This window comes from Maudiozyma barnettii, assembly GCF_903064755.1.
Source record: "Maudiozyma barnettii strain CLIB 1767 genome assembly, contig: KABA2_06, whole genome shotgun sequence".
Lineage (NCBI taxonomy): Eukaryota > Fungi > Ascomycota > Saccharomycetes > Saccharomycetales > Saccharomycetaceae > Maudiozyma > Maudiozyma barnettii.
In genome coordinates this window covers 172,984-194,088 of record NW_024545243.1, presented here as the reverse complement: position 1 = coordinate 194,088, position 21,105 = coordinate 172,984, and the positions used below count along the sequence as shown (strand labels likewise).

Genomic DNA, 21,105 nt, shown 5'->3' with positions numbered 1-21,105 from the left:
AGCCGCCCAGTGTGAAATATAAGAAAATATTTATACTTGTTATTAGTTTTTTAAAATAAGGATATATAGAAAATTTTGAAATAGATAATTACATTAAGTTAAGTTATCAAATACAGATATAAGGAATGTGAATAAGTATTGCGAATAAATGAAATGGGGAGGGGAGGGATAGACAATATAATGCTAATGAAGAAGTGGTGGAGGAGGACTGATCTTGGACAAATAAATCATAAGTCAAATTTTTCTTCCAAGTATTTCATCTTACTCTTGAAATGGTCACTATCTAAGAAACAACTTCTAAACAATCTTGTGTCTTCTTTGTTATTTGTTTCGAAATTGTTTCTTGAATGTAGGACTCTTCTATTGTTCATGATAATACAAGAGTTTTCTGGTAATTTAATCATGAATTGATTTTTTTCCTCGTGAGTTAAAGTTTCAAACATCTCCAACCCTCTAACAAAATCGCTAAAAGTAAATCTTTCGATCAATTTCCCTGGGGCAGTCAAGATACAATTTTCTGTATCTGTTGATTCTGAATCGGTATCCTTTGGAATCTTGTTGTAGATACCATAAGTGAAAGGAGCTTGAAAAGGTGGAGAGTAATTGACATTTCTAATCAGATATTCATAGTTAGCGGGTTCGATGTTATGTTCACTTGTATCATTTTGTTCGATCACTGGACGAGATTCGAAGTAGCGCATATCGCCTTTAGCATATTTATAATTTACCGGAACAATTTGTAAAGCTTCATAAGCTTCAGTGTCTTGTTCTCTAATTGAACGACCGATATTGAAGCCGTCAACAAAGAAATTTTCTCCACCTTTAGTCTCATTCTTAATGGATTGAATAAATTTAAAACCTGGGACATGTTGCATATATTGTAAATCCATATGGAAAGGTAATTTAATGTTAGTTGACGAAATATGAGTATCATCTTCTTTTAAGTTATTAATATCAAAAGTTTCTCCGTACACAGTTTTTCTAATTGGACCAATTCTTTCACATAACGATTTTAATAATTCTGGGTTTTGAGATTCTTCCTTTGGTAAGTTTGTAATTAAAGTCAAACCATATCTTTGTAAATTAATAAGAGCATCGAATAAAGTTCTATCATCTTCCATGAATTTAGAATAGTCAGTTTCAAAATGTTCCATGGAGTTTTCGAATCTATGTTTATTCCAAATGATTGGTCTAAACATAGAAGATTGATTTCTTAAGGATCTTGTTGCAAAAGTGGAACCTTTATATCTATAAAGGAAATCCAATGGATAATCGTAAGAGTCACCATCTTTCCAAGTAATGTTCACCGATTGAGAATCCTTAGAGATCTTGATCACGTTAGGAATGGTGTGAATCTTCTTCAAAGCCAATTGGCCAGTAGTGAACAGTTTTTGTCCAGTCTTTGCATCCACAGAAGTTGGAGAGCGAGAAGCGTCTCTTAGAAACAGGTTATTGAAACAGACTTTAAAAGGTTTCTTCGTAGAGGCTTCCTCGATCAAAAAAGTAAAAGTGATGGAATCGTGAGTCGAGGCAGCATTTAAAATAGTACCTTCGAACTGTGTGTTCGAGGTCGCGATATCGGAAATATACGAACTCATAATGTTATAATAATAGTAGTTGTTGTAGTAGTAGCAGTTGCAGTAGCAGTTGTAGTTATAGCACTATATAATTGTCTATTGCAAGAAAGAAATAATAAACCGAACTAAATCACGTAAGCTTCTTCCTGCCTTCCCCCCTATATATACGTGTGCCAGCAGCAGCAGTTCTGGTCGAAGTTCAGGAAGTACGATTAAACAGAAATAAATAAATCCCCTTTTTTCCACCGCTGATCGAGGGAGCGGAGAAGAGGGACAGCAGCAGCAGCAGCAATTTCCGATAGCCTCGCGCCCCTCCACCCACTCCGCCCACTCGCCCGCCCGGTCAAACAGGAAGCAGGCAGAGACAGGCAGACGGGGCGAACCGGCGTGACCGGCGCGCTGGTGGGCGTGCCGGTGGGTGGGCGTGGGTGGGTCTCCCTCTGCCTGTCTTCGTCCCCCCGCACTGATTGGTCGAGATTGTTATTACTTAATAAGAGAGGGGCAGAAGAAGAAGATGAAGTAGATGACTTAATCCGCAAGGCAGGAGAAAGGAGCTGTAAGCTTACGTATATATGACTGTCGTTTGTGTTGGGGTGTATGTAATATGTATAAAAGAATGCTGGGGTGAGGGGGAGGGGAAGGGTGGTTAATTAGAAGGTTTGAGGCTGACGAGCATGCGAATGACCTGGCTGGATATCCAGATTGTCTCCCGAATAGTCATCTTCATCCATTTCATTGACAGGCTCGAGGATTTGATCCTTGACGAAATCTGTCAGTTCGATCTCTTCATCTTGGAACCCAGCTTCGTTACGAAGTTTTGGATAATAATATTTGTAGTAAATGTATTGGCCCGCAATGTAGAAATCTAATGACATTTGAAAGAATGCAAATAAGAAAAATAGAATCGAAATATTCTTGGCACCAAACACTAAATATGTAATCTTTAACGTATCACCACACAGCCAACTAACTAGCAAAATTAATTTAAACCCTTGAATAGATTTTAATGTATATAAGATTGCAATTTGTGGTAATGGTAATAAGGACTCCACTAATAACCCTAACGAACCAATAATAGATCCTAACAATTGTGCAAATTCTTCCCAATCTAATACTTTTGAAATTAATACGGTTAATAAGATTTGTAAAGTAGCAAAAATTGCAAGAAATTTCCAATATGTACTTTTATCTGCCCATTGCCAAAATGCAAAGACACGTTTATACCCAGGATCAAAAAATTTTAAAAACTTATAGACGCATGCTAAGACAACTTTGTAACCAAATAAGGATAATTTTTTAAATGATAATGTCTTTAAATTATTAATTAATTGTTGTGGTTTATTATTATATTGCAACATATTACCAGAATCGAAAAATTCTAACCATATCTCGTGTAATAGCGTACTCATTGATTCAACGTCTTTCAAATTATGGTATTTATATTCTTCAGGTCTGTATTTCAAACTAGTACGTAATAATACTAATTGAATTAACACCATCACTATCGATTGACGCAACAATGTGATTTCGTACGGCGTAATCAAATAGTATGATATTCTAAGAATACTCGCAATCATCATGGTAGCACATATATCTATCGAAAATCCAAGAGCTGTCTTGCATCGTTCAATACTGATCACAGTAGAACCATACGAGAATAATGGCGTAAACGATATTAAATTGTTCGCAATAAATTGCATCGTCAACCATTCAGGGATATAGAATTGATCCACTCTAGGTAAGTATGACGACAAAGTATCAGACATGGTGGGTTCCTCAGTCTTGATCGCTTCAACGACCGTATCCTGCACTGGAGCATCCATTTATTATAGAGTGCCAAGTAACTTCTAGTAAATTGTATATCAGTATCACCGCCTCTAAAATACTTGTATATATATATGTATACCAATGGAAATATAAGTGGTTGTTATAACAATACAAAGTACCTTACCTAGATCTTTCCCTTTCTTTCTATATATATCGTTCTTGCAAAATAATGTATTTCTTTCTGTCTTGTCTTGCTTTGTTGTACTTTGCTTTGTTTTGTTTTGTATTTTCTTCTCTTTTTTCACTGCGTTTATTCGCCATTCTTTTATTTTCATTGTGATGCTAAGCTTTGTTTGTTGTTGTTTTTTCAACAGCACTAAGTGCAACACATATACATATATAGTGTTGATGAAGATAATGAATGATCCATTACTGGACAAAGTTAGATAAACAGTATAGTTATTTGGACATTGCCATAAGTAAATTTAGGGTACTTCTTTCTTTAACGACATCACATTACAACTATTTTATTTTATTTTATTTTATTTTTACATATATTTACTTGTCATTTTGTTCATAGATGGAATTTTCTTTTCTTAGTCTTTAAACAATCGATTGAAGATATGCTTTGCGTGTTGAGGACTCCTCTGCCCTTTGTGATTTATTAATGGCTTCCCATTTAGGTTCATCCTTAAACAATCTCAACGCTTTAATATAATTGGTTGTATCTAGAGCAAATCTGTGATATATCCCAGCAGGCACAATCAATAAGTCGCCAGGGTCCACTTTACACCTTATCCATTCACCACTATGGTTGTCACGGATATCGAAGTATCCTGTACCTTCCAAACAGTACCTTATTTCTTCGTCTTCATGCAGATGTTCCTCATAGAAAATGGCAAGTTTCTTCTGGAATAGACTTTCATCATTCCCAAACGTACTGACTTGAATATTCACAGTATCTTGATTCTTATAGTCTCTCTCTTTGGCTAATGCTTCCACTTCCGGCTGTGTCTTGAGATATCTATAGATCACGCCCAATTTTTCAAGCCTCTCTAATGTGACAGGGACCCCAGCGTCGTGAGTCTCCCTGGCATCCACACTATTGTCATTATCATGAATGTATGCTTTAACCATCTTTTTCTTATTTAAATACTCTTCTATTAATGTGATTCTGTACAACGTTGTTTTCCACTAGTCAGGAATTGAGAAAACAGTTGTGTATTCAGGAAATAGGATGTGTGTTCTTTATATAAGGGAACAAGCTGTGGCCTCGTCTGCTTGGGGGATATACCGGTTTAGCCATATATGCATATATTATTTTTTCTTAACTATGCAAGGGCAAGGAAGACAAACAAAAAAGTGTGTAAAGAGCAATATTTCGCCGCTATTACCACCGCTTTTGATAAGAGATGTATGTATGTTGCAGTTATTCATTAAGAAGCACTATATATATATACATATTTGAAGTGTAATGTTTGTTTGAGTTCGTGGTAGTATAGTTTGTTGGTATACAGAGACGAATCTTGAACCTGCAAACAGCAGTTGTTAGAAGTACATTCTTGTAACGGCTACTTTGATCTTAGCCATAGTGTCTTTGAGTGAATAGGAGTTAATAAATGGTACTTAATAATGTAGAAGTTAACACCTAGTGTTTCCTAAGGCGTCGCTCTTCTCCGTGTCTGTAAATGGAGTGCAGAGTATACTCTCTCCCAAATATTTTATGTTTTGGTAGGAAATATTAACATTCTATATATTTTTGTTAACTTTGGTAGTTAATAAGAAAGGATGTAGTTGTTTTGTTGAAGTAAACAAAAAAATAAAAGTGATAATCTTTCAATTATCTTACTTAACACATTAAGATACATAATATATCAATTGACAGAAGCTATAGTCCTGCGAATAAACATTTTATACTTTTTGAGTACACTAGCAAGAGAATGCAAACCGTAGGATATATTTATAGAAACTGTTTCTATCCACATACAGTAATCACTACACGGTAACCTTTTTCTCTATTAGAAAATACGATAAAAACATGTATATATGCAATGATCGGCCTTCCATAGTACTAGTATTCATCACCATCCTGCCCTACAGTGTGTTTCCCACTTATTTCTGGTTTGTTTCTGTTTCCCGTTATAGTCCACTATTTAAAAGTTCTGGCAATTTTGGACTTTGTGGGAATTCGAACATTTTTCGGCGTTCGTTGCTGGTGCAAAGGGAGAGAGAGAAGCGAGAGAGACGCTGACGTTAACATTGCTAAATAGATGTGTGAGTTTCGTTTTCCCAGTAATAATAATTCCTTCTGTGCATTGCTGGTTTTAAAAATGACCAGGTTGTGGTCTGGTCTAGCAATGTAGAAGAGATAGGCTAGCAGTTTGAACACGATAAGGAGGGAAAGTTTGGTTTTTAGTGGTAACGGGGAAAGACAGTAGATATAAGAGCCACCCTATGAAAGAATTCCAAATGACTCTTTTTCATTCGTGCATGACTTACATATAATATAATACAGAGTATTGAACCTACTTTATTATCTGATGAACAGTAATTTTGGCTGTTATGTGTAAGTAGATGTATAGTATGAGATACCCTACTAAATCAAACTTTATAATATCTATAAATAGTGATGGAATCTGAGAATATCTCAGGTAGCACCTAGTAAATCTTATCGATAATCCTTTTCCACTTAGTTATTTAACTCATTTGTATCTTGCAATTAAGAGTTACATAATGAGTTAAATTACTTACAAACAAATTAGGAATACCTGATGATATATTTTAGAGCAGCTAAACAAATATAAAAAGCCCGGTACTTCCATAACAGTGAGTTAAAAGCCTAGAACTCATCTACGTTATTCTTTTTTCTTATACGTATAGATCTAATATATATATCAGCAGCACAATTTCTACAAATACACCTCTATAAACCGATTATCCTTAGAACTATCTGTATTTTATTACCTAAGAAAATGGCTTATTTACTTCTTCCATATTTAGGAAATAAGACACTAAGGGATCATTCCAATCCACAAGTTCCACATTCTTTGAACTGAAACTCCAAAAAGAGACTCTTTCTTGTTGATTTTCAACAGTGACGGTTATCCATTTTAGATTAATTAAGTTTTGTGTCACTAATGCATCGCGCCCCTCTCAAATGTGTCGGCGTGTCGTTCTTAAAATGGTAATCAACCTCTGACCTTTCAGCAGTGGACGGTTACACCCAGATAAATAGGCATACCAAAAGATAAAAACCAGTTGCAGAAAACTGGAATCGTAATTCTCCTTTATTCGGAATACCCCACGATGACTAAAGGGTTCAAAGTGGGTAATTATTAGCGATCCTGCGCAGTTTGTTTCTTGGCACATAGACTAAAATTAGCCACTACCATTCTGAAATGGGATGAGGGGCTATCATAATGTTTTCTGTCGTGAACGACTAACACTGATTATATTCGTTAAGTTCTATTTCTTTTCTTAGGGGGAGTTGCAATAACGACTGTTTTGGGTAGTGGGGTCGATCCACAATAATATCAAATACTATCACGAAAAATATGTCCAGCTGAATTAGTGTACTATCTCAAAATTTCCCTGTTTAACTTAGTTTCTTTTGGAAGGGTGTAGAACCCTTTTTAATTCAATTTACAGGAATTGAAATATATAAAAAGATTTGTACTCTTTCCTATTTTCCTAAAATTAACTAGATTCCTTTTCATTCTTTTCTTTAGTTTGTAACTTGTTCCAGTCTACGACCACCACAATAATTTTTGCTTAAATATATAAAATAAAAAAACTATATTGCTATATATCTCTTTCTCAACATGCATCCTTCTAATGCTGCAATTTTTGCAACTCCAAACTCTTTATTTGACTTCACTCCTTTCAATGGAGGTGACAATAATAATCATAAGGTTATCAAGTCCGCTTTGACATTTGAGAAACAACAACTGGAGGACAGTTATTTCAATTTCGAAGACACTACATTCAATGATGTTCTAACATTTGAAGAAATGTTAGAATATTCGTTTTCTTCAACTAATAATGACATAAACTCCAATACAAAACTTGATGACTCTAATGTCATTGACATGTCAATAAATCAAGCTTATTCCGCCCGTGAAGTCGTTCCAACAGACACATTTAATTTTGAAGAAGAGTTTAAAAATGTGTCACAATTTTTCGAAGATGATACAGATATTGCGTCCACACCAGCCAGGGGGAGCCATACTACTAGAAAAGTTGCAGGGACTATTACACCAGATAGTGCCAATTCAGTTTCACCAATCCTTGCAAAACTTCACCGCAATGAACAATACATGTCTGGAGCTGATATCCTACATATCTACAAAGAATCATTGAAGAATACTTCAATGATTGGTATGCCACATGATAACAATGCTGGTAATAATAATAAGAGCGGCTCTGAAGTAGATTATTCGGATGTGGAGTACATTCCAACAAACTCCTCTTCATCTTCCTCCGAAGGTCCAAGTTCCATGTCCTATAGGTCCAAAACGTATCCGATCAAGAAGGCCAATCCAAAATACAAAATTAAAGAGATCCAAGACACTACAATTCTAGAAGAAATTAGAAAAGAAGAATCTGTAGACGATCCTCAAAGAGAGATTATTTTCAAACAAGCCAAACCTGTCAAGTGCGGTAAATGTTCTAAATGGTTTCAAAGTAAACACCATACTGACAGACACAATATCTCTGTTCATTTAAATGAAAGAAACTATGCTTGCACTCTATGTGAAAAGAGATTCAAACGGTTTGAACATTTACAAGTACATTTCAAAAGTATTCATCAAATGATAGCGAAACGTTGCAAAAAGGAAAAGTCTCTTATGGAGATCAAGCCAATTGAAAAAGATCAAAAAAAAGAAAAAGAAGAACCTCCTGAAAAGGAGCAATCTGATAAGTTAGACTCTTTCTGAAAACCTACAGAAAATGGATAAAAGTCATTTCCTTTTCTTATTTTTAATTTATTACTGTATATCAATATTCTATTAAAAAAACAAAACAAACAAAAACACATCAAAAAGTATAAAACTATTAAAAAAAAGCTGTAAAATAAAAAAAAATTATTATAAAAAATATATTTGTATAAACGTAATTGTATAATTTCAATCCATTTTCTTTCAAAAATATTTGTTTTCTCTTCTATGGCTTGCTATATATAGATATGTATAATCTAAATTAAACAACGTTAATCAGTATTGAACTATTTGTCACAGTGTTCTTACTCCCATCTACACAAACATGTATACATTCTTTTTACGTACGTATACAAACCCAGCATACTCCGCCTTTAATTAAACTCTAAATCTAACTTCAACTGTACATAATCCTTAAATTAACAACCACCAAGTACATGTTTCCATTAGCAACAGTATATCTCTCTCATAGTGTGTCACTCCAGGTGCCTCTTTTCGCTATATTTCTTCGCTCCTCCCATCTGCGAACGAACGCTGCCAGTCGCAGTGTGAGCGAAGCGAAGAAACCCGCCATCCTCATTTCCGGCAGGTGAAAACGAACACTTGGAAGGGAGAAACAAACTGGAAACAGTTCATCCACTCTCAGTGGCAGACACCGCCAAACGCAGCCATCTTTAGTCGCTCGCGCGTTCTCTCTCTCTCATTCCATTCGTTTGTTTACCAGTAAACAAAATAGCATTGTGCATTGCTATACATACATTCAGATAGATAAAGCACCGCACAAGAAGAACTGAAAATTTTTCAGTTCTTCAAGAAACAGCAAACAATAACAAATAACTAAAACAAAAGATGTAATAATAACTCTGTTCTTTTGCAAGTAACACAACGTCTTTCTCTCCCTTTGTTCAGATTATAAATAGTATCATTTTCATATTATATGAACGACTTCTACGCTGGTTCTTAGCCCGTTTGCATCCAATTATGGAACGATTTTGATCTCCTATTACCTGAAACGGGTTCTTGCTTTCACTAAGTAATGCTAACAGCATTGCTGGACTTCTCATTACCGAATCAGGTAATGCTTGCACATATGTAGTAGTAATTATTACACTAAGAGAGTGATTTTCTATTGACGTTGTTATCCTTGATAAAATTTTATTTATTGCTAGTTTCTGTCGGCTTTGATATAATTTACTATATATATATATATAGACATGCTTAAACGAATATTTCAGTTTTTTCCTCAAGTTGAATAGTTTCTTGTTTCTTTACTTGTCAACTAGACCTTGAGATAATCACACATATTCACATTCACATTCACATTCACATTTATAACTATGCGTCTAAGTAATATAATACAGTCTGTACTTAGCGTAGCAGCACTTTCAAACATCGCTATTGCTGCTGATTCTAACTCTACTTCCAACTCCACCGCTCCAATTACTATCGATGGTAATGCCTTCTATAACTCTGCCACTAAGGAAAGATTCTATATTAGAGGTGTAGACTACCAACCAGGTGGTTCTTCTAACCTAACAGATCCTTTGGCTGATGCTGACATCTGTGGTCGTGATGTTCCTGTATTCAAGGATCTAGGTATCAACACAGTCAGAGTATACACCGTGGACAACTCTCTTGATCATACCGAATGTATGAAATTGTTGTCCGATGCAGGTATCTATTTGATTCTAGACGTTAACACCCCGACTTCTGCCATTTCAAGACTGAATCCAAGTTGTTCTTATAACGCGGACTACTTACAAAACGTGTTTGCTACTATCGATACTTTTGCCACTTACGATAACGTTCTAGGGTTCTTTGCTGGTAACGAAGTCATTAACAGTGATAACACTACTAATACTGCAACATACGTCAAGGCCGTCGTTAGAGACATGAAGAAATATATTAAGGCAAGAAACTATAGAACCATCCCCGTCGGTTACTCTGCTGCTGATATTGTAGCCAATAGAGCTCTAAGTGCCCAATATTTCAATTGTGGTGATGATGCCGATGCTAGAATTGACATGTTTGGTGTAAATGATTATTCTTGGTGTGGTCCTTCATCCTTTGGTGTGTCTGGTTACGCAACAAAGATGCAATTATACAAAAACTACTCTATTCCAATCTTTTTATCCGAATTCGGTTGTAATAAAGTTGTATCAAACAGACCATTCACCGAAATTGAATCCATTTACTCTACACAAATGAGTAGTGTTTTCAGTGGTGGTCTAGTCTACGAATACTCCAACGAAACTAATAACTATGGTTTAGTGAAAATTGATTCAGACGGTACCAGTGTCACTAAGTTGACCGATTACGAAAACTTGAAGAGCGAATACGCCAAGGTTTCCAACCCAACTGGTGACGGTGGCGCCTATGCTGGTAATGATTACTCTACTTGTCCAGATTATGAAAAGGATACTTGGGAAGCTAATAACACTTTGCCTGATATGCCTACTGCTGCTTCTGCCTACTTCAAGAGTGGAGCAGGTGAACCAATGGGTACTTTTATCTCCACGCAGAACAGTTGTCATGATGACGATGATGACGATATTGTAAGTTTGTCTAGTGTTGCTTCTTCTTCTTCCTCAGCTGTTGAATCCAGCTCTTCATCCGAAGCAGAATCTACGTCGACTTCTAGCACAACCACCATGTCTTCCAGCACTGTAGCATCATCTACTTCATCTTCCAGCTCGAAGTCCAGCAAGTCTAAACATTCTAAAGGCGCTGCTGGTACTTTAGAAATCCCAGCAATTTTCCAATTGTTATCTCAAACTTTTGGCTACATATTGTAATATTATCATGATCATTAAACAACATACACGCTTATATATTTAAAACCTTTATACACACATAAACATACCATTATTAATTAATCTTTATTTTTTTATGCCTAACTCAGTTGGGTTGTTGCTGGTGCATTTGTCTCTTTATCCTTTGGAAAGTAGCACCATTATTCAACTGAATAGCCGTACTTAAATTATTGCTATTTCTTGTAGCCATATATGTGAAATCGATCTCCGAGGATACCATATGATCAGTATCTGTAACAGTAGTAGCAGGTTTAATACATGTCTCTTCAATATTTGAACATTTCTCGCATGTATCCGATGAACCTGAACAACTAAACACGGAATCATTCTTGGCTTTAATAGAAATAGTAGCCTTTTCGTCACTAGTGTGTTCCAATTCCGTACAGACACAATTTGAGTCATCATTACAAAACCCACATTTACTAGGTGTCTCGTCCACTTCGACTTTCTTCTCATCGACGACAACAACGGCAGCAGTCGCATCCACAGTGGCGCCTTGCTCCTGCACTTTCTTCAATTCCTGCAACTCTTTTTCCTTAACATTATATTTATTTTTCCAATGTAGGACCAATTTTTGCAAAGATTCAATCGAATCTTCCAATTCTTTAATCTTATTAGCTTTTCTCTCCCTGTACGCACGCTGAGCTGCTCTATTCTGGAACTGCTTCTTCTGTTCGACACTAGCGACCGCACCCTTCTCCACACTGTCATCTTTCTTCTTATGTCTTGCTTTCATCACACCACCACCAGCAGTCGTGCTGGTGGTCCTTGGGGGTAAAGTCCAGTTCTTCGAGATTAAAATCTTTGAGAGCCGAAGAGACTCGTCGACCCCCGCTTGTTTTGGTTTCAATTCACGTAACGACATTGTGATCCTACCAATAACACATATAATCCTCACTTATCTATACATAACCCACCGATACTTCATCTATATATATATCTGAACGTTCTACTTCTCTGTATGTATTTGCTTATTAATGTAAATCCACATCTGAAAAGTTCACCAAAGTTACCGTCCCTCTTCCTGTCCGCACTATATAATACATCATACCGAAAAACTGTCAATACTGGGCGTACGGCATGTGCACCCCCGTGCAGCAACTAAGAGAAGTAACAGGATGAGAGAAAATATATAACTAGGATCATGATTAAATAGGGATACATGCTTATATACACACACACACAGACTTATTCAACAACTGATGAACGATACCAATACTGCAAAGGTGGAAGGAAGCGATGGTATTATTTACTAAACATGAACATCAACGCGACTTAACCAAACAGTTGTTAGTAGCTAGTCAACTACTTATATTCATTCGATTCAGCAGGGACCGGTCATTCCTCTTGGCGTGCATCAATATATCGATCCTTGGAGTCGTCATGCTAATATCACAAATCGTCGATCACCAATACGAGTTAACCAGTGCTGTTCTGTCGTCGTCAGCCTCCTCGACGCATAGATTATCCTCCGAGACGGATCACAGTGTAGTACGCAACACCGTGAATAAATTAATGGACAACTTACAGACAGCGATACTTTTCCAAACGCTATATTCTATGTGGTATCACTGGACAGTAACACATCGACATCCAGACAGGATATATGACACAATATTCTTGTTTTTGATAGAGGACTCGTTTCCATTAAACGCATGGCCTACGTTATTTTCAGTGATACTGGATACGATACTTTTGATTATACAATTAATTATGATCAATATACAGAACAGTCGCATGCTGATAACAACAACAACCGCAACGACAACTGTTCAAGATCCCTATAATGGCAGCAGTCATCGAGAAGATTCACACGTTGATATAGATAACCAAACAGTGCTAGGTTTCCTAACCAACAACTATTATTATTCATACCATCACAATCAAGACACGGCCACTCAAGAACCACTACTACAAGAACATACTGCATCACCTGCAACCGACTACGGTAGCACCACCTAAACTGTTTGCCCACTGCTATAATCACACGTTTCCTCACTGTAGACTGTGACAGTCTCCCCCGGAAATAAATATATGTTTCAGTAATTGAAGAGAAACTCCGACGGAGAAAAGACTGCCACTGCCACTGCCGTTGCGCTCGAGACAAACAGCGCGAAGTCAGCAGCTGCAACGGGAAGAGTAAAAAAGATGAAGTTTTTAGCAGTCAATAAAAGGGATAGAATCAATAAAGAAAACCAACTTTCAGAAGTAGAAGACAACAACAACAACAACAACGTTCATCCAGAGAGAGACTGAAACTGATTGACGATTGTAGGGGAGGGTGAACCAGATAACGGAGACTGAGTTGCATAGTTAGAAGTAGGCTGGAAAAGAAATATTAAAAAACGACCACAACCACAACCACATATGGAGTATTCAGGTTTGATTCAGCAGCAACAGCGCGTTTCGGATGGAGAAATCAGAGTACAGATGGACGATGGTACTATCAAAGAGCGGCCTTCCTTGAGTGTTCATGCTGTATCTAGCGATAGCGAAAGTCTAATAGGATCAGACATTGAGGACGAAACAGAAAACACTTTATTTGATGGTGGTGCTGGTGGTAATACATTAGTCACATCACGACCATTAAGTAAAGATGATATGTTATTATTACCTCCATTACCGCAAGCATTATTACCCTCTCGACAAAGTTCGATAGTTAGTGCTACCGAGATAGAATCTCTCGGGATAAGTACCAATGCGATGATGACAATGTCGTTGAATGATAATGACAATCATGCAATATTACCTTTACCATCATTGAATCATGATCATGATCATGCAGAATATGATCATTCGGTAGATTACACATTGCAAGATCTTTCAAAAGCATTAGAGATCAGTGATCTCTCGTCAAGAGTTCATAGTAGGAATGTATCTATGTCATCATTATCCTCAATGACAAACTCCAATACAAATACAAACACAAACATAAACATAAATATAAAGACTCATGGGATACCGTCAACTATCTCTGGGCCTATCTCTGCATCTTCATCCACTACAATGTCATCACCTACTGTAATGCCTTCATTTTCATTTGGTAGTAGTACCAATAATAATAATAATAACAACAACAACAGCAGCAGTAGTATTACTATGGATACAACTTCACGAAACAATAGCAATACATCAATGATAATGATGAACAAGCGATTTTTCCCGATCAGTTTGTCGCGACAGAATAGTATTACTAGTACAAATACTATAACTAGTAGTACGAAGATTAAAGCTCGGTCTAGATCTTTATCTAATTCTAATATATTCCGTAAATTAAGTCTAGGGAGCATAAAGCCTAAACGTATACTTGAAAATGAGGTTGAAAACGAAGTTGAGCCATATCATGAACCTGTGTCTCCACATCAACGAATGAACAATACGACTAATAATTCCTTTATAATAGGTAATATTAGCACCATGAAAGAGTTAACGAAATTTGAAAAAATTAATTTTCATAATAACGAATTTGAACAAGAAACTTATATTCATGAATTAGTTGAATTACAAAAGAAAGATGATATGTTATTTGATATAATCATTAAAAAAATCACAAAAGATAATTGGAGTTCCAAGGAAGAAATCAATGATTTAAAATTACGAAGAATTAAACTTAATGAATTATGGGCCAAAAAAATAAATTATTATCAAAATTTATAAAACAAAACGTCGTATTTTGCTATCTATCTATCTATCTACCTATATAATATTAATTTTAAATTTTTATTTTTGCATATTTCTACGTTTGATTTGATTTAATAATTCAGTTGATTTTCTTTCATTAATTTTTTTCAACTTTAATTTCCAATAATGATTTTCATCGATTAAAGAATTAATTTTGTCATTAAATTGACTAATTTGCAATTGCAAAGATTTTAATTTATCTAATTTATCCAATTCTCTTTGTCGTCTCCGTTTTCTAAATCTAGCAGATGCTTCTGTATTTCTTTTACGTTTTAGTATTTGTAATTCTTCTTCGTTCTCGTTCTCGTTCTCGTTCTCATCGGGAACGATCGTACTGATATTATTATTCGTCGTCGTCGTCGCCGTCGTCGTTGATTCATTTAATGTAGTACTTACAGTTTGTAAAATATTCGTCGTGTCTAAATTTTTCAGTATACTTAGATCTAATTTATTTAAGGAATCGTCATCTCCTTTGTTAATTGCTTTAATAATTTCTTGTCCATTCCCGCTATTTACCAACAACAGAGATAATAATCTTGAACCCAATTTTGAATCGTTAGATATTAAGTTTTGCAAAACTGCACTAACTTCACTGCTCATTATTAAAATATTGTTTTACTCTTTCTCTCTAATTTCAAAGATAGTAACTAATCAAGATAATAATTATATATATTTTTCTTCATCTCCCTTATATATACTAGTTGTATCAATGACTAACTGACAATATATATTCGAGTACATTAAAATGAGTTATGAGAATCGTATAATACAGTAATCAAGAGAGAAATGTACAGATAGCCATATACATCAAATTGTGGCACACTTCTACATACTTGCTGCTCATTGTAGTTGTAGATATATAACATTATTCATACATCATTTGTGCGTAAACGTGCAGCATTTCCAGATAAATGGTATCGATTATTGTCGATATTTGTCGATATTGAACTGATCAGACAGTCAGACGTTCTATCATCCTAGTTAGTTTGCGAGTATTAGATGTATTTGATTGAATAAAGTGTGTAATATTTATCGAATAATATGTGTATTACCAGCACAAGCATTGCTAGTCATCTCTGTCTGTTGCAAGTGGTGTCTTGGTGGGCGACACACAGCACAGAGAAGGCGAATTCGTTCTGCTTGGCTCGGAGTGGCCAAATTGGCGGTGGAAAGAATTTGAAGCAAAACTGTGGTGGCGGGGTGTGTGGGTGGACAGTATTAGGGTTGTGATGGTGGGCGATGTTAGGGTTTTGAATTTTGATTGCGATTTCGATTTTGAAATTTGAATTCTCTCGTCAGAGAGAAGGAAAGGAAAAGAGAAAGTAAACAGGTGGTGGTGCTGGTGGTGGTGGGATTTCGTTGGGCGGCTATTTCCATTCGATCAGCACCTCCATATATATAATATATACAAGATATAGTACAAGATAGGCTGGTGTTTGCTTCTGCTTGTAAGAAACCTGACCAAATCGGAGCATGCTAGATGACCAGACGTATTCTGCGACAAAAGTAGAATTTGAACAACGGCTCTACCATGACTTGGAAGAACTGGATGATCCGTTGGAGTTGTTTTTGGAATACATATCCTGGTTGCATCAATACCATCAGGACGGTGCTGAGCTGTCGCAGTTGTTGAGGCGGTGTATCGACTATACTTCTAGTATAGACACTTATTCAAACGATCCACGGTTTTTGAAGATATGGCTATGGTATATTCAGTCATCGTTTGCAGCTGATCCCATGGCACAATTAAAAGAATTTGATAAAATGTTGAACTATGAGAATGGTTTGCGATTAGCATTATGGTATGAAGAAGTCGCTAAAGTATTGCATCAATTGAATCATTTGGATAGATGTTTGATGGTGTTGCAACACGGTATTAATAACAACGCAAGACCAATGGTAAGATTGAAACGGATACTGGAAGAGTATCAATCGATCGGCGCTACGGATAACACGGAGCATGAACTACTCTCATTGCATGATTGTTTGACTGTTTCAAAGGATCCTATTTATAAAATTATTGAAGTGGACGGGAGAAAACCTGAAAGAATAGATTGTAATTTTGATTTATTATATACTGAGAATGACGAGGAGTTTAATGTCGAACAATTGCTAGCTAAAGTAAGAGGTGTCTATTATCATAATCATAAGCAAAAGATTGACGTGTATCAGGATCTTACTGAGGATCTTTCTTTACCAACTAGATCTAATACAAAACATAAGATATATGTGGATACGACAGAGGAACTGACTCCATTGAAAGTGAAAAAAATGACATTGACTGCTACATCGATGACTGCTTCCACCACTACTAACCAAATTGTTAATGATCAATATACAAACGTCACTAGTACTTCCTTATTACCTTTGAAAGATGATATGTTAGAGAAGAAACCAACAAAAAAGGATTCTGTATTGACTCCACATTCTCCTACCGTGACTATGTTTTCAAAGGACGCAATGGATGACGTATATTCAATGTTTAATCAACAAGGACAACTCACACAGGATGATACAATCTCCAATACTACTACTACTACTACTATTACTCGTAATAACAACAACAACAATACAACGAATAGATACGCTGTCTTTGAAGGAGACGGGTTTACACAGGATTTTACTAGACCTAATATCGACGATTTGACAGAAGTGAAACCGAAAAGTTTATTACCGTCATTCCAACAATCTCAATTGGATAGTCATGACAATGACATCGATAACGTTACAACAGAATATAAAAGTACTTTACAAGAATTCATGACACCAATACAAGAACATACTGAACATACTGAACACACTGAACAAAATGAATTCACAGATATAAAATCTACTCAAAGTTCACCATTTTTGACACAACCACCTTCGACAATAAGAACTGCTCCTTCAAAACCATTAGTAGTAGAACATCCATTGGATTCATCTTTAAGAAACCAATTGTTATTAACAATCGATCCACCATTGGATCAATATCAAACTTTTTATAGATATAATCAATCATTGAGAATGAGCACATTATTGAAAAAAATTCATAAATTATCAAAGTCGGAAAACAAAAGTCCAATTGTAGATTTTAAAAAGACAGGAGATTTATATTGTATTAGATCAGAATTAGGTCAAGGTGGTTACGCTATTGTATATTTAGCGGAATCAAGTACAGGAAATTTAAAGGCCTTAAAGATCGAAAGACCTGCAAGTGTTTGGGAATACTATATCATGAAACAAATAGAGACAAGGCTCTCTGGTCAACAAATCTTGAAATCAATCATTCATGTTGACTCATTACATTATTTCCTGGATGAAAGTTATTTAGTATTAAATTATGCTAATCAAGGTACGGTATTAGATTTAATTAATTCAGTAGATAATGATACAAAGACTGTCGATGAATTGTTATGCATGTTTCTAACTATAGAATTAATGAAAGTTATCGAATGTATTCATGATATTGGAATCATTCATGGAGATTTAAAACCTGATAATTGTATGATACGGTTTGAACCCATTCTAACAAATTTAAATGATAATGAACAAGAAAGGCAATCATCACGATTGGGACATTATAATAGACACTCAAGGGATGGTTGGAATCATAAAGGTATATATTTAATTGATTTCGGTAGATCCTTCGATATGAGCTTGTTTCCCCAAGGAACAACTTTTAAATCTGATTGGAAGACCGATCAACAGGATTGTAGTCAAATGCGATTAGGTAAAGAATGGACATTTGAAGCAGATTATTATGGATTAGCTGGTATAATCCACTCATTATTATTTGGACAATTCATCGATACCATTAGATTACCTAACAATAAATACAAATTAAGAAAACCATTCAAACGATATTGGCATACTGAAATATGGGAAGATATTTTCAATCTCTTATTAAATAGTGGAGATAATAATTATGGAGAATTACCTGTTACATCAAAATTAAGGACTTTAAGACAATCATTAGAAAATATCTTGGAACAAGATAGTAATAGTGACAAATTACGTAGAATCGTATTAGATTTGGAGACTGATTTAATGTCGAAGGATAAAACGAACGAGACTCATATCAACAAATAAACGAAATCTTTCATATATATATATATATATATAGTTGTACATCTCAAGAAATGATCTTTTTTATATATTGTATTATATTTTTTTTATATCTATTTATGTTTATTATATTTGAATGATGAGAAGGAGATGCACGGGATTAATAAAATTCAATTTACACGAGTTTATTCTTCCTGTTTTCTGATACCACTAACGATATCATCGACTCTCAATAACAAACAAGCACTCTCAATAGCGGTCTTACAACTTTGTTGTTTAATGACTTCAGGTTCCCAAATACCATATTCGACCATATCCACTATTTTACCAGTATTACCATCAATACCTGTTGTGAAATTACCTTGAGCATGTTTAGCTCTTAATTGAGACAATACTCTAATTGGGTTTGCTCCCGAGTTTTGAATCAATGTACGTGGGATGCATTCCATGGCATCAGCAACGGCTTGGTATGGCCATTGTTGAATACCTTCCAATTGTTTAGCCTTCTCTGCTAACTTAACAGAAACTGCCATCTCGGTGGCACCACCACCTGGAGATAAGGATGGAGATAGCATGACATTACGCGCCACAGCCATGGCGTCCTGTAGATTACGTTCGACTTCATTCAATATATCCTTGGAGGCACCACGTAATACGATAGTACATGCCTTTGGAGCTTTACATTCATCGATATATGTGAAATATTCATCACCAATCAATTCAACTTCGAATCTACCACATTGAGTACCAACATCAGATTCTTTCAAATCCTCAACACGATTTACAATGGTGGCACCAGTAACACGTGCAATTCTATTATTATCGGATTTTTTCACTCTTCTTAATACAGAACAACCACCTTTCAATAGGAAATGTTGAGCTAAATCAGAGACACCCTTTTCGGTGATGACAACGTCCGGTTTAACACTTAGGATTTGTTCACACATCAATTGTACTTGTTCTTCTTCAATTTGTAAGATTCTATTCCAATCTTCCTCTTTAGTGATCTCGATATTTGTTTGAGATTCACCTTTCTTATACTCTAATGGACAATCCAATAACACTACACGAGGATCTCTACGAGAACGAGACATCTTTGGATGAACAACGTCCTTATTTAACATCACACCATCTAAAACACGTGAATCCAATACTTCCCCACCTGGGATTTTCTCTACACGAACATATCTCTTTGTATCAATATCGAATTTTGGATCATCATCAGTTACATTAATATTTTGTGAAATATCCATTCTAACTGTCTTAACTGCTTTTAAAGCCAATTCACACATTTTTTCGGACCATAGATTGATATACTTGGTACCGATTGATGCTTTAATCAACTTCTTCATTGCCTCATCGTTCTCAACATCAACAGGCTTAGAGACTTCCTTAATAACTTTCAAAGCATCTACAAGAGCTTTCTTCAAAGCTTGAATAATAATCACCGGATGAATATTTTTTTCAATCAAATATGGTGCACATTGAGTCAAGATCTCACCAGCAAGGATGATCACAGTAGTGGTCCCATCCCCGACTTCTTCGTCCTGAGTTCTAGACAATTCCAACATCGATTTGGCAGCAGGATGAGCCACATCGATTTCTCTTAGAATGGCATGACCGTCATTGGTCAGCACAAGACCACCCATTGGGTCCAGCAACATCTTCAGCATGGCTTTTGGCCCCAAACAGGTACGGATCACATCAGAGACGGCTTTAGCAGCAGTAATGTTAGAAACCTGAGCTTGACGACCAGTGGTTCTCTCTTGGCTGGTGTTCATAAATACAACTGGAGCTTGCATCTTTCAATAATAATAATAATAGAACTAGTTCCTTTTTCTCCTTCTGACACTAACTAATGCTCCTGGATATCTCTTAACAGCTTCGGAAACCTTGTCAATGATGAATTATAGCACTTCTGTCTGTCTGGTTTTAACAAAATGGGTCTCTAGTTGTGTGGTTTGTGTGTTAAATTTATCGTCAAAATTTCGATTTTTTTCAGCGAAGAAATTTTTCACTTTTTATAGAGGGGAGGGTAACCGGAGACACTCCCTAATGAACAAGACAAGAGAATCAAGAGTGCTACAAGAACATTACTAGCCCACTTCAACCGTTGTGAACCCTCTATACCTTGGTGTCACAGGTTAGCACAACAAGTCCATGGAATGCCACGTCTGAAAAAAGGGGAGCACCAGCCACCCCTGTCACCTCCCAAGGTGAATCACGAGAACACCAACTATCACCAACACCAAGCGCACATATATATAGAAGACCCCACCCCAA

At 35.9% G+C, this 21,105-nt stretch overlaps 11 protein-coding genes across 11 annotated transcripts; 5 read left to right on the top strand and 6 right to left on the bottom strand.

Annotated features, from left to right (window-relative positions):
- Positions 1-227: 227 nt before the first annotated feature.
- AIM17 (Aim17p) lies at positions 228-1,598 on the bottom strand (the record flags this gene model as incomplete). Its single annotated transcript, XM_041551207.1, has 1 exon — positions 228-1,598. The coding sequence occupies one exon, from the start codon at positions 1,596-1,598 to the stop codon at positions 228-230; it is 1,371 nt and encodes a 456-aa protein (XP_041407141.1).
- A 629-nt stretch (positions 1,599-2,227) lies between these two features.
- On the bottom strand, positions 2,228-3,400 carry ANY1 (Any1p; the record flags this gene model as incomplete). Its single annotated transcript, XM_041551206.1, has 1 exon — positions 2,228-3,400. One exon carries the CDS (start codon positions 3,398-3,400, stop codon positions 2,228-2,230), a length of 1,173 nt encoding a protein of 390 aa, XP_041407140.1.
- A 547-nt stretch (positions 3,401-3,947) lies between these two features.
- On the bottom strand, positions 3,948-4,481 carry ADI1 (acireductone dioxygenase (Ni2+-requiring); the record flags this gene model as incomplete). Its single annotated transcript, XM_041551205.1, has 1 exon — positions 3,948-4,481. The coding sequence occupies one exon, from the start codon at positions 4,479-4,481 to the stop codon at positions 3,948-3,950; it is 534 nt and encodes a 177-aa protein (XP_041407139.1).
- A 2,684-nt stretch (positions 4,482-7,165) lies between these two features.
- On the top strand, positions 7,166-8,281 carry KABA2_06S02178 (uncharacterized protein; the record flags this gene model as incomplete). The annotated part of the gene is made up of 1 exon (XM_041551204.1): positions 7,166-8,281. One exon carries the CDS (start codon positions 7,166-7,168, stop codon positions 8,279-8,281), a length of 1,116 nt encoding a protein of 371 aa, XP_041407138.1.
- Positions 8,282-9,618: 1,337 nt separating this feature from the next.
- Positions 9,619-11,076, top strand: GAS5 (1,3-beta-glucanosyltransferase; the record flags this gene model as incomplete). Its single annotated transcript, XM_041551203.1, has 1 exon — positions 9,619-11,076. One exon carries the CDS (start codon positions 9,619-9,621, stop codon positions 11,074-11,076), a length of 1,458 nt encoding a protein of 485 aa, XP_041407137.1.
- Positions 11,077-11,179: 103 nt separating this feature from the next.
- YAP5 (Yap5p) lies at positions 11,180-11,959 on the bottom strand (the record flags this gene model as incomplete). Its single annotated transcript, XM_041551202.1, has 1 exon — positions 11,180-11,959. One exon carries the CDS (start codon positions 11,957-11,959, stop codon positions 11,180-11,182), a length of 780 nt encoding a protein of 259 aa, XP_041407136.1.
- Positions 11,960-12,333: 374 nt separating this feature from the next.
- Positions 12,334-13,056, top strand: VLD1 (Vld1p; the record flags this gene model as incomplete). Its single annotated transcript, XM_041551201.1, has 1 exon — positions 12,334-13,056. The coding sequence occupies one exon, from the start codon at positions 12,334-12,336 to the stop codon at positions 13,054-13,056; it is 723 nt and encodes a 240-aa protein (XP_041407135.1).
- A 405-nt stretch (positions 13,057-13,461) lies between these two features.
- KABA2_06S02090 (uncharacterized protein) lies at positions 13,462-14,751 on the top strand (the record flags this gene model as incomplete). Its single annotated transcript, XM_041551200.1, has 1 exon — positions 13,462-14,751. The coding sequence occupies one exon, from the start codon at positions 13,462-13,464 to the stop codon at positions 14,749-14,751; it is 1,290 nt and encodes a 429-aa protein (XP_041407134.1).
- A 63-nt stretch (positions 14,752-14,814) lies between these two features.
- Positions 14,815-15,375, bottom strand: MET28 (Met28p; the record flags this gene model as incomplete). The annotated part of the gene is made up of 1 exon (XM_041551199.1): positions 14,815-15,375. One exon carries the CDS (start codon positions 15,373-15,375, stop codon positions 14,815-14,817), a length of 561 nt encoding a protein of 186 aa, XP_041407133.1.
- Positions 15,376-16,248: 873 nt separating this feature from the next.
- BUB1 (protein kinase BUB1) lies at positions 16,249-18,846 on the top strand (the record flags this gene model as incomplete). Its single annotated transcript, XM_041551198.1, has 1 exon — positions 16,249-18,846. One exon carries the CDS (start codon positions 16,249-16,251, stop codon positions 18,844-18,846), a length of 2,598 nt encoding a protein of 865 aa, XP_041407132.1.
- A 161-nt stretch (positions 18,847-19,007) lies between these two features.
- Positions 19,008-20,624, bottom strand: CCT3 (chaperonin-containing T-complex subunit CCT3; the record flags this gene model as incomplete). Its single annotated transcript, XM_041551197.1, has 1 exon — positions 19,008-20,624. The coding sequence occupies one exon, from the start codon at positions 20,622-20,624 to the stop codon at positions 19,008-19,010; it is 1,617 nt and encodes a 538-aa protein (XP_041407131.1).
- Between the last annotated feature and the right edge of the window lie 481 nt (positions 20,625-21,105).